Raw genomic sequence first — 13,556 nt, forward strand, 5'->3', positions numbered from 1 at the left:
CCTGTGGTCCCAGCTACTTGGGAGGCGGAGGCAGGAGACTCGCTTGAGCCCAGGAGTTGGAGGTTGCTGTGAGCTGTAATGCCACAGCACTCCACCCAGGGCAACAGCTTGTCTTAAAAAAAAAAATTGACTAAAAAATGGGCAAAATATGCTGCCACAATAGCTCATGCCTGAGCTCACGCATGTAATCACACCTCTGGAGGCCAATGTGGATGGATCTCTTGAGCTAATCAGTTTGAGACCAGCCTGAGCAAGAGCAAGACTCTGTCTCTAAAGAAAATAGCCAGGTTTTGTGGCAGGTGCCTGTAGTCCCAGCTGCTTGGGAGGCTGAGGCAAGAGAATTTCGTAAGCTCAAGAGTTTGAGGTTGCTGTGAGCTGTGACACTACAGCACTCTACCAAGAGCAACGCAGTGAGACTCTGTCTCAAAAAAAAAAAAAGAAAAATTGTGTTTCCAAATGAAAAATAACTCATGGATGGATACATCAGTTGTAGAGCATTGGCATACTAGTCAGCAACAAAAAGGCATGAATTATGATACAGACAACATGAATGAACATTAAAATACTATGCAGAGAGAAAAAATACCCAAAAAAAGGAGAATACAGGCAATTCCTGGGTTACAAACAAGACAGATTTTGTAGATTTGTTCTTAAGGTTAATTTGTATGTAAGCTGAACCAAGTACATTTGCCTATTACCTGTAATAGCCTCTGTTCTTAAATGTGAGTCATGCATTAGTTGGTTCTTTGTAACTCAGAGACTTCTGTAATAGCCTCCATTTGTAAGCTCAGGTCCTACGTACGTGGATGTTTGTAACTCACGGACTGCCTGTATACTGCTCAGGCCCATTTAAATGGAATTCTAGAACAAGTAAACTTAGCCTACAGCTAAAGAAGTTAGATGAGTACGTGCCTCTGAGGCAAGTCCACGGATTGACTTAGAAGGGATGTGAGGGCACTTTCTGGGAGGTTGAAAATGACCTACATCTTGACGAGGCCTGTGTTAAATATCCATTTGTCAAATTCATTCTCTTTACTTACTTAACTTCTGCCCAGACTTCATGTAAGTTCTTGTGCCTTTGGCTGTATGTAATTTAGACTTCAAAAGATCATATTTTCCAAGAAGATTTAATGAAACAAGCAAAATATTCAGTTTACAGTTTTAATTGGGAAAAAGAATCATGATACAATGCCTTGTGTCCAGTATTAATTAACTCTGCAATGTAAGAGGAAATACATTAATAAAATAGAGATGCCAACAAATGTGTATAACATTTGTAGTTGCACCTCAAGTCAGCCAAAATGAAAGTTAAGGGCGCTGTCCTCCAGACTACCAAGTCTGCCCAAGACTGCTGACACCAACTGCAAATTTGGGTGTTTCCCAAAACCACATTTATGTTCAATAATTTGCTAGAAAAACTCACAGAATGCTCTGAAAGCTATTGTACTCGTGATTATGCTTATTGCAGGGAAATTAAAATCAGCCAAAGAAAGAGGACAGTGTCTGGGAGATGTTCTCGGGATATGTTATGCGCTTAGCATCTATATATAACAATATGCAAGAATTTTCCTCTATCTGCAAAGCTTGTCACAGCTCTGGCATCTGAAGTTTTTATTGGAGCTTTATTATGTAGGCATGATTGGTTGATTGACTGCCCATGAGGTTTAACTCAGTCGCTAAATCAGATGGTTGGTCTTTCTGGATTTCTGGCTGTAGCTAGCTGCCACCTTAGTGCTACTGAGTGTGACCAGCCCCAACCTGAGTCACCTTTCTAGCATAAACTATGAGGTGTGGTCCCAGGGACTCACCACGAGTGATAAAGACTTCGCTATTATTCAGGAAATTCTAAGGATTTAGAGTTTACCTCCCAGGAAATGGGACCAAAGCCAGAGCTCTCTTTGAGGAGAAAGAAATTCTTCCTACACAGCTTGGTTATATGAAAAATGTCTCTTCTTCAGCTCTCAGATTCTAAGCTCCAAAAGGACACAGACCCCACTTGGTTTTGCTCTCGGTTTTATCCCTAGCACCTAGCATGGTGGTTGGCAAATGTTGAGGGTCTGCAAAACATGGACTTGGGGGCCAGACAGTCTGAATTTGAACTTGGCTCTTCACTAAGTGACCCTGGACAAGTTACTTAAACTCTTCTCGCCTAGTCAACTTCATCTGTAAATTGGAGGTAAAAATAATGTTCATCTCACTGTAAGTTGCAATGAGTATCGAATGAAAGAACATCAGTTAAGCTCTGAGAATAGTGTGTGGACCAGAGGGAAAGCTAGATAAATATTTAATATTATTAAATGCTCAATAAATAATTACTGATGGAACAAGTGTCTGGCATATGAGAAGTACTTAGTAAATATTTTTTGAAAGAACAGAAAGTAAGATTTTCTTCTTGAGTAAATTTTCATATTAAGATAGTACCAGATGTGTTAATTTGGACACGTCACGAATTAGCTCAATAATATGTTAAGAAAAGTACAAAAAAAATCTTCAGAGTTTTCTCACCTCTTCAGCAGGCAGTGCCCTCAACCATAGAGTGAGGAATTGAATTAGGGTTCAAGGTCTCTTCCAACTCCAACAACATGTTATTTGTCCTTAGGAAACAAACTAGATATAACAACAGAGAAGACCATTTTACATGGAAGCATGAAACCTTTGAATGTGTAAGTTTCCGCTAAAAAAAAAAAAAAAAAAGGAACAAAGAGAATATTCCATTGATTCCCGAAATTCATCTTTAATATGTGACAACATAGGTTTGAAATGTGGAAGTGCATTTTTATTAATTTGACGAAATTTGACTCCCTCATAAGCCATACAGAAAGGTCATAGAACATTTAATCAGTGAGAAACGGCTAGTTTTATCTTGGTGTTTAACAGGCCTAATGTGAGCTTCCTGAAGGTGATTGATAATAGAATCAGTAATGTCTCCAATAAGAAATTCAACACCTTCAAATAACATTCTTAACAATTAGAAAAAAAGAATCAATTATTTAAAAAATGTTTTAAACGTTGTAACATTAACAAAGTAATGCATATACATTTAAATACAGTAACCTGTTTTAAAACTGAATTGTTATTATAATTCAGCCATCATTGAATTATTGAATAATGACAAGTAAATATGTTCCAGACTCCCTTCTTGCCATGTTTATTTTCCAAAGGTGGCAGATGTTAACAATTTGTTCCACATATTTCTATGCACACACACTCAACAAAATTATGTCTATGTGCACCTATCATTAATGGTATTTATGAAGGGTTCCTTTTTCTCACCATTCTAGTGTTACCGCAGGCAGTCACCCAGTTTGAAGAGCTGGTTGGGATGGCAGAAGCCCTGCTTAAAGGTGGAGGAACCATGTCTACATCTGCGTCCACCCTCTGGAGAGCAACAAACAACTCGTCCCCAGATTCATTGGCTTCAACATGCAGTAACTCTAATTCTAATTCCAGTTCACCGGTTTCCCTGAAGGCTGAGGAAGAGCATCAGACTGATAAGAAACAGGTCAGCTGGAATATCTGCCTTCTTGTTCTTTGGAGTACAGTTAAATGCAAAAAGCAAATTAAGAATAGAAAAACATTTTTTTCAGATAACTGTAGGTAAGGTTAGGTACAACCATAATATTCCTCTTGCACAAAACTCTTCTCTTTTTCCAATGAAAACTAATATTTGTGAAAAAATACCAGTTTAATGGCAAGTTTTGGACAAAGATGAAGTTATTAAATTATATAACTCCTAAACCAGAGACAAGAATACCTGTGTTTTATGGGCTATAAAATTTCATTATTACTGAGAGGTAAATTTCAGCCTCAGCATGCCGGCTGGGCATAATTCTTTTTCTGTTTTCCCAGTTTCTCTTCATCAAGAAACAGAAGCTAAAAAGACAAGAGTTTTGTTAGAATTGGTTATCAGCCTCCAAAAATACATTATCAGAAGTGAGAATTAAATAATAACTAACAATCTAACATTCAGAACATTTGAATCTCAGTGTGTGTCAGTTCCCTATTACTCTATAACCGATTACCCCAAATTTAGTTATTTCAAGTAACACAAATTTTTTATCTCAGAATTCTGTAAGTCCGAAATCCTCCGATCTCTAGGACTAAATCCAGGTCTCACTGGGCTAAACCTAAGTTTTTAGCAGGGGGTGCTCCTTTCCAGAGGTTCCAAGGGAAAGTCTATTTCCTGCTCAGTCAGGCCCTTGTGGAGTTCAGTTTCTTGTCATTGTAGGACCGACTCCTCTGTTTTCTCGCTGGCTGTAAACTGCAGGTCCTTCCCACTTCTACAGGTGGTCACCTTCTTTGCTTCAGGGTCCACTTCTACCATCTTCAGAGCCGGCGATGGCAGGTGGAGTCCCTCTCACTCTTTGACCTTCCTTCCTTCCTCTGCCTCCTTCTCCTGATGCACACGCCTTCCTCCCTTCTGCTTTGAAGGATGCATGTGATTAGATTTGGCCACCCGGATAATCCAGGATAATCTTCTGTCCCAAGCTACTTAACTTCAATCACATCTACAAAATTGTTTTTGCCCTGTGAGGTCACATGTTACGTGTTCTGGGGACTCGGATATAGACTTCTTCGTAGGGCCATTATTCTGAATATGCCACACTTACTATGAAGTGTTGAACGTGGGACTAATTCTAGAGCACCAAATCCAGTTTACAGGATAAGAATTTGCATATACCCTGCAACCTTATAAGTATTGAGAATTATCTCAAAGATAACATTTAACTCTAACCCCTGAAACATAAAATATATATTAAAAATATCATAGTTCACCTTAAACAATGTTGATACTGTTCTCTGGTCTGTCTAACTCAAGTAGTAATACATTTCCCCAGGTCTCATTTTCTTTTTCCAATTTCAATGATTGTTTTGTTTTTTAGTTCAAGATTGAGAAATGGCAGATTGCCCGTTGTAATAAGAGCAAGCCTCAGAAGTTTATTAATGACTTAATGCAAGTGCTATACACAAATGAATATATGGCCACACACAGCCTGACGGGAGCAAAATCCTCTACTTCAAGGGACAAAGCCGTAAAACCAGCTATGAATCAGAATGAAGTTCAAGAAATCATAGGTGACCGTATGATTGCATTATATCGTCATATGAATTTAAAATTAAGCTACCACTCGAGGTCAAGTCATTCTTTGATGATCCTTTTTTTTTAAAAAATGTATTTTTCTATTAAGGAAAAATGTAGGGATAGTTCAAAGCTCTCATGAAATATGGGAACTTTTATAGAAAAACTTTACATTAAAGTGGTTTTTCAAGTAAAACTAAACTTTGTATCATTCAAAAGTTTGAATGCATAAAATTCATTGCTGGGTGGCACCTATGGCTCAGTGAGTAGGGTGCCAGTCCCATATACCGAGGATGGAGGGTTCAAACCTGGCCCTGGCCGAACTGTAACAACAACAATAAAAATAGCCAGGCGTTGTGGCGGGCGCCTGTAGTGTCGGCTACTCGGGAGGCTGAGGCAAGAGAATCGCCTAAGCCCAGGAGTTGGAGGTTGCTATGAGCTGTATGACACCACGGCACTCTACTGAGAGTGAGAGAGTGATAGAGTAAGACTCTGTCTCTACAAAAAAAAAAACAAAAAAACAAAAAAACATTGCTTTAGAAAAGTACATTTTCAGGTTAAGCATCATGGCTCACATCTGTAATCCTAGCACTCTGGGAGGCCTAGGTGGGAAAATTGCTTGAGTTCAGAAGTTAAAGACCAACCTGAGCAACAGACTACATCTCAACCAAAAATAGAAAATCTGGGCCTTGTAGGATATGAGGGTAGTCTCAGTACCCAAGAGGCTGAGGCAAAGAGAATCACTTGAACCCAGGAGTTTGAGGTTGCTGTGAGCTATATGGCTCCACTGCGCTCCACCAGGGGAGCCAGGGAGAGACTGGATCTCAAAACAAACAAACAAACCCAAAATAGAAACAGTAAATTTTCAAAATCTTTTAAGGTAAAATTTCAATAACAGTTTACATCTTTTTTTCTCATTCTTATCTTTCTTATCCTGGTTAAATTTCTCCTCTTTTGCTTTAGAAAGATGAGATTAATTTAACTAACTCATTTATGGTTCAAAATATTAATAAATGCCCTTAAATATAATCATCTAGATTATCCAGTTAATTTTTTTTGCAAACATCCAACAAATTTAGTATTCTCTGAATCCAAGCTTTATATAAGTCATTTCTTAGTTGGAAAAGGACCAGTAATAATGTAGTTATTTTGACCGATTGGGAATGGACAAAAATGAATTCACTAAATGAATTTAGTAGCTCTCACCTGTAATTCTAGCACTCTGGGAGGCCAAGGCCGGTGAACTGCTTGAGCTCAGGAGTTCAAGACCAGGCTAAAAAAGAGCAAGACCTGGTCCAGCTGGGCGTTGTGGCGGGCGCCTGTAGTCCCAGCTATTCGGGAGCCTGAGGCAAGAGGATCACTTGTGTCCAAAAGTTTGAGGTTGCTATGAACTGTGATGTCACAGCACTCTACCCAGGGTGACAGAGTGAGACTCTGTCTCAAAAAAAAAAAAAAAAAAGAATTTGCATTTTAGAGCATAAGACAGCTCAAACCAAATGGGTAATATCATTGAGTGATATCATTGAAACAATTCTGTATATTTGACCTTCTGATATTTCTTCTTTTTTTTACATATGCATGTGTTTATTAGGTTTCCACTTTTTGCCTTCACAAAATTAAAAAGGTTTAACATTTAATAACAATAACAATGTTTAAGATAAGGACCAGAAACAAAAACCTCTTAAAGAACGAACGAAGATAAATACATTCAGAAAAGAAATCAGACGATTGCTGCATCAGAATATTAAGCAATAATAATAATGCCAAGAAAGTCACATTCACATTGTCAAACAAGAGCATGTCTATTATAGAGTGCTGATATTTCTTGATTTACTTTTATAAACCTGCCTATATATTTGTCTGTTTAAATATCTCATGGGTGTATAGGCTGCCGTTGTGAAATGGAAACAAAATTAGAGTGTACAATGTTTCACCATAGTTCATACCTTATAGCGCAAGGGTCTCCTAAAGTGTTCTTGTGTGTTCTTACTGTTTTTTGCAGGAGTAACAAAACAATTATTTCCCAACACCGATGATGTTTCAATTAGGAGAATGATAGGGCAGAAGCTAAACAACTGTACCAAGAAGCCAAATTTAAGCAAAAATCTTAACTCTCAGGATATTAAGTAGATTCCTTTGGTAAGTCTTTTAAGTCTTCACAATCCTTCCAATGTGGTAAAAAAAAAAAAAAAAAAGTGATACTTTTATCTGTGGAATAGCATTTTCCAGTTACTCTCCTACAGAATATTAATACCGAGTGAAATGTAATAGGTATTCCTGAAAGTGATGGTGGGAATGAGAAGGGGATTTAAATTTGGGAAACGCTGAGTTAAGTTGCGTAGTTTTCCTTCCCCAGAACATCTCAGATATTTTGACATCCTTTTATCCTGCCCATGCAGACCAGAAATCCCTAAGAAGTGAATTAAGCACATGGTGTTTTCCATATGTGTTTTACTGATGAAATTTTCTTCAAAGATCTCATGTTACCGTGAGGGTGGGGATAGAAAGAAGCCAAAGATGGGACACATGACAATTTGGGAAGTGTGTCTCTGGAACAGAGGAGATTCAGTCCCTTGGGAAATCTCTGAGGCACGTCACCACTGTAAGCAGTGGTCCGACCTGTGTACAAACCACTGGCCAGCAGTATTGAGGGGCCATCCTGCTCCAGGTTGCTTCTTGTCATCTTGGAACCCTTATCCTCAGTTATAGTTTAATAAGGGTTTTTACCAAGAGGCTTGTATTCTACTAAGAAAGGGAATAATTTGTTTTTAGTCAGAGTTCAGAGGGAAGTACACTTTATGGGCAGGCCTTGGCCCGGGTAAAAGTGTGAAGTAGAATTTTGTACCTGCCTTGGTTGCCCACTGTCCTGGCCAGTTCACCTGTGCTCACCCTTTCTCTCGCTCCATTATTTTGATGGAAAATGCATATAATTGTGTTATTAATACTACGACTGATTATTAGAGGTATACGGGAAATGAGGGTAAGAGATACCACTACAGAGATAGCTTTTTTCGTTCCATTTTCTTTATTTCTATCTCTTATTTCTACTTTGCCTGTTCTTTGCTTAATTCTAGCCTCTTTTGAGACCATCTTACTTGCCTTTATTTCTTCTGACCATGTTTTAAATGGGATGTAATCTTCCCTCCACCCATTGCTGACCACCACCACCCCCAACCCTCCCCGGGGGTTCCTTATCGATCTTTCTGTACACCCAAGGCCAGCTCTCATGACAGTCAGCAATGTCTCTCTTTCTAAAGATTATACTTCTAACAACGGTGGTTAATGATTTAAAGGATAATAGATGATAAAAGTATTTGTATCCTTTTTCTCCCCCAAGAAGATTATAAATTCAGTGGATTGTGATTCTCAATATAAGATAATTATTTAAATGTGCCCTTACACAGGCGTCCCACCGGCAGCCCACAGGCCACACGCAGATTATTTGAGGACTATTTTGCTTATGATGTCAGATATTGAAAAAAGTATGCACTGACTTTTTCTTTCTTTCTTTCTGCTCATCAATTTTCATTAGTGTTTGTCTATTTAATGTGTGGCCCAAAACAATTCTTAACTCTTCCAATGTATGGCAGAAAAAAAAAAGGTTGGACACTCTTGCTAGAACTTCTCATCTTGACATGAGGTTACTCAGGTAGCCTGTTGTGTCGTGACAGATTTCTCTTTCTAATATTACATTACCAGACCCCCAAGTCCTCCAGCTACCTTTTGGAGCACACTATTATATTTCAGAACTCAAAAAGCATTTTAATATCCTACCCTCTGCCTTTTTAATGTCTCAGATTGTCAAGGGTAGACACAAAAACATTTGTAACCATATCATCCTGCAAGGTGTTGAAGAAATGAAAGTTAAAAGATTTTATATATAAGTTTTGATTGTTTTTTGTTTCTTTTTATTTGAGACCAAGTCTCAAGCTGTCACCCTGGGTAGAGTACCATGACATCATCATAGCTCACAGCAACCTTAACTCTTGGGCTCAAGCAATCCTCTAGCCTCTTGCCTCAGTTTTTCTGTTTTTAGTAGAGATGGGGGGGGGTCTCACTCTTGCTGAGGCTGGTCTCAAACTTGTGAGCTCGAGCAAGGCACCGTCTTCACTCTCCCCAGTGGCTACAATTATAGATGTGAGCCACTGTGCCCAGCCAATTTTGCTTGTTCTTGACAGTACTAGGGTTATTAAATCACCTGGCTAATACATTAATTAAAATCAGAACAAAGGACAGACCTTTTGCAATGAACCAGGAACATTTTGGGCCTGAGCTTTGCTTTGTAGCTGGAACTCCAGGGGCTCACCACAATACTGGGGCTTGTTTTTCTAGTTTTAGTAGAAACAGTGTCAGTCGCTTGGACTAGAAATGCATATATCTTGAATCAGGAGTGGAGATTAGCACTAGAATGAAGTTTTTAAAATTGTCATACAGCCTTCATTTGAAGTATAGATAAATTCGAATAATTTCAAAAAGAGCAAGAAAAATATTCTGGGAAAGACGGGATCACATAAAAAGCCTAATTTGGACAACCTTGATGTTAGGCAGATATAGCACCACCTAGTGGCAGGATGCTGTTTTTCCTCTTTGGGGTCATTTGAATCACAGGCGCCTGAAGGTGACTCATAGTTCAGGCAAACCACCCTCCTGCCCCACCTCACCACCAAAAGTATTCTTTGGAAAGTAGCTTTCTTACCATTACAATTAACAAGACAATATGTGATGCAAAACCACGTAGATGTCTAGAAATTCCTATGCATCCAAGAAGCCTAGCAACCTCCTCCCTTGGTCTCTGTCGTGAGTGTACTCTCTACCAGTAGCCAGCTCAGGTTGTCACTGATGGCCTAGATTCAAAAGGGTGCCTATTTCCCAGCTAAGGCCCACATCTGGGAAGGTAACTCCTAAATTCCTTTCTTCCACTTTTTTCATCTACTCTCACTCATTCTTCTGGTTGCCGTAGCGCTCACATGCTAAGACTTAACGCTACCGATTTTTCTGGCCTTTCCCCATTTGTTTACTTCTTTCTCTTATGGGAGCTGCAGAAGAATTTAGTTATAAGAATTACAGGGCATTAGGCGATCACCTCTGTAACACCTTGCTAAGTGATCAAATTTCTCCTGAAATTTTCAAAGCTGCCTCAGGCAATGTCTGGAGGTATTTTTAGTTGTCTGTAGAGCTTTCACTTCTTTGGTTGAACTGGTTTGTTTTTAGCTCTTACAAATAGGATTGCTTTCCTGATTTCTTTTTGAGATTGTTCATTATTGGTATATATGCAGGCTATGTTGATTTTGTATCCTGCACCTTTACTGAATTCCTTTATTAATTCTAACCATCTTTTGTTTGTAGTCCTTTTTTTTTGGAGACAGAGTCTTGCTTTCTTGCCTTCAGTAGAGTGCAATGGCTTCATAGCTCACAGCAACCTCAAATTCTTGGACTTGAGCTATCCTCTTGCCACAGCCTCCTGAGTAGCTGAGACTACAGATGGCCACCCCAACACTGGGGCTTGTTTTTCTAGTTTTAGTAGAAATGGGGTCTCACTCTTTCTCAGGCTTGTCTTGAACTCCTGAGCTTAAGCAATCCACCCACCTAGGCCCCCCAGAGTGCTAAGATTATTTATGTCGAATAAAAGTGCAGAATGTGGGTATCCTTGCTCCAGATCTTAGAGGAAAGACTTGATTTTTTCCAATTCAGTATGATTTTAGCTATGGGTTTCTATTATATGGTCTTTATTATTTTGAGGTGTGTTCTTTCTGCACCCAGTTTTTTAAGAGTTTTTTTTTTACCAAAAGGATGTTAAATTTTATCAAATTGCCTTTTCAGCATCTATTTAAATTATTGAATGGTTTTTGTCCTTGGTTCTGTTCGTGGGGTGTATCAAGTTATATCTGCATGTTGACACATCCTTGCATTCCCGGAATGAATCCTACTTGATAGTAGTGAATGAGGCAGCGCCCGTAGCTCAGTGGATAGGGTGCCAACCACATACACCCAGGCTGGCAGGTTCAAACCCAGTCCGGGCCAGCTAAACAACAATGACAACTACAACTAAAAAAATGGCCGGGCGTTGTGGTGGGCTCCTATAGTCCCAGCTACTTGGGAGGCTGAGGCAAGAGAATTGCTTAAGCCCAAGAGTTTGAGGTTGCTGTGAGCTGTGATGCCACAGCACTCTACTGAGGGGACATAGTCAGATTCTCTTAAAAAAAAAAAAGACAAATGATAATGGTGAATGATTTTTTTAATACATTGTTGCTAGCATTTTGTTGAGGATTTTTTTCATCTATGTTCATCAGTGATACTGTCCTGTAATTTTCTTTTTGTTTCCATTGTTTCCTTACCTCATTTTGGTACCAGGATAATACTTGCCTTATTGAATGAGTTTGGAAGTACTCCATTCTCATTAATTTTTTTGAAGAGTTTGAGTAGGATTGGCATTAGTTCTCCTCTGTTTGGTAGAATTCAGCAGTGAAACCATCAGTTCCTGGGCTTTTCTTGGTGGGAAATGTTGTGTCATGACTTTGACCTTGTTACTCATTATTGGCTTGTTAAGGTTTTCTTTTAGTCATTGGTCAATCTTAGTAGGTTGTATATTTGCAGGAATTTATTTATTTATTTTTTCCTCTGAAGTTATTCCTAATAGTCTCTAATGATTCTTTGCATTTCTGTTGTCTCAGTTTTTATGTCGCTTTTGTTTCTGATTTTATTTATTTGAGTCATCTCTCTCTTTTTTTCTTCCTCTAGCTAAATGTTTATTAATTTTGTTTATCTTTGTTGTTGTTGTCCTGAGACAGGGTCCTGCTCTTTACCAGGCACAGTGACACAATCATGGTTCACATAACCTCCAACTCCTGAGCTGAATGGATTATCCTACCTTAGCCTCCTGAGCAACTGGAACTACAAGCATGAACTGCCATGCTAGCTAATTTTTTTTTTTTTTTGAGAGAGAGGCTCACTGTGTTGCCCTCTGTAGAGTACTGTGCCATCACAGCTCACAGCAACCTCAAACTCCTGGGCTTAAGCAATTCCCTTGCCTCAGCCTCCCAAGTAGCTGGAACTACAGGCACCCACCACAACGCCTGGCTACATGCTAGCTAATTTTTTTTTTTGGTAGAGACAAGCTCTCACAATGCTGCCCAGGCTGGTATTAAACTCCTTGCTTTGTTCATTTGAGGACGTTATGGTTCCCTGATTGTTGTTGCTGCTTGTGGATGTCTATCTATGTCTTGGCGTTGAACAACTAGTTATGTATTCCAATCTTCTTGGTCTGGCTTGTTTTGGTTTTTATTGGGTATGTTTCTTTCTTTCTTTTTTTTTTTTTTTTTTTTGAGACAGAGCCTCAAGCTGTCCCCCTGGGTAGAGTGCTGTAGTATCACAGCCCACAGCAACCTCCAACTCCTGGGCTCAAGTGAGTCTCCTGCCTCAGTCTCCCAAGTAGCTGGGACCCACAGGCGCCCACCACAATGCCTGGCTATTTTTTGGTTGCAGCTGTCGCTGCTGTTTGGCGGGCCCGGGCTGGATTTGAACCCACCACCTAAGGTGTACGTGGCTGGCGCTTTAGCCACTTGAGCCACAGGTGCCAAGCCATTGGGTATGTTTCATTAGAAATTCTTTGTAATTTACCACTTGATTTTCTTTCATCCCCCCTTCCCCTGCTAAGTTGCTGCCTCCTTGTGACATTGGATAGAACCTTAATCTAAGATTTGCCTCAATTCTAGGAAACAGTAAAGAACGCAACCCCATCCAAGGAGGGGAGGTCTCAAAAGCAATATCCCAGTAATGTGGGAAACGGTAAAGAGTACAATCCCATCCAAGTGGGGGAGGTCTCAAAAGCGATATCCTGGTAATGTAGGAAGACTGGGTCGCCTGCCCAGGCGACCCGTAGAACAAACCTCCTACGCACAGTGTTGCTGAACAGCCATTCTGATTTGGGGTCTCCTTTGGCTGAGTTTTGGGGCCGGGTTTGAAGACCCCCTTCTTTATCTTTGGCTGTCCTCAGGGATATTGTTCTCCTTTAGGCACTGAGTTTTTCCCTGGGTTGAGGCAGGGACAGGTCTTTTCCAGGGAACCTAAGATCATTGGGGAAGCTGGTTCTCTCCCCTGAACTTGCTTTTTCCAGTGTGGAAACTGTGAGTTGTAGAGAAACTTTACTCACACTTGGTGCTGGGGAGACTCAGAGGAGCAGAATCACAGCTGTGGAAGTCTGAGTCTCTTACTGTCTGCTCAGAGTTTGGTCCCTTCTGTATGGCTGCAGGAACTGTCTCATTCTCATGTTTGAGTTCTGAGATATTGCTGGTGATGCTCTTGGTGCTATATATTTGGTTTTGGCTTTCTGTTTGAAAAGTGAGCCAGGGCTCGGCGCCTATAGCTCAACCGGCTAAGGCGCCAGCCACGTACACCTAGGGTGGCGGGTTCGAATCCCCAGCCCGGACCCGCCAAACAACAATGACGGCTGCAACCAAAAAATGGCCGGGCGTTGTGG

The 13,556-nt window shown here is 40.0% G+C and overlaps 1 protein-coding gene across 1 annotated transcript in view; it reads left to right on the forward strand.

The window, feature by feature from the left end:
* The window catches only part of BEND6 (BEN domain containing 6), a 47,417-nt gene that overhangs the window by 32,021 nt on the left and 1,840 nt on the right, over positions 1–13,556 (forward strand). The window contains exons 4-6 of the mRNA XM_003789662.1: positions 3,282–3,502; positions 4,884–5,076; positions 7,083–7,219. Of these exons, the coding sequence (XP_003789710.1) occupies positions 3,282–3,502; positions 4,884–5,076; positions 7,083–7,210 (542 nt within the window). The 3' untranslated portion in view covers positions 7,211–7,219. The remainder of the gene's footprint in view (positions 1–3,281; positions 3,503–4,883; positions 5,077–7,082; positions 7,220–13,556) is intronic.

This window comes from Otolemur garnettii, unplaced genomic scaffold (assembly GCF_000181295.1).
Source record: "Otolemur garnettii isolate 467f Iridium unplaced genomic scaffold, OtoGar3 scaffold00035, whole genome shotgun sequence".
In the NCBI taxonomy this organism is placed as follows: Eukaryota; Metazoa; Chordata; class Mammalia; order Primates; family Galagidae; genus Otolemur; species Otolemur garnettii.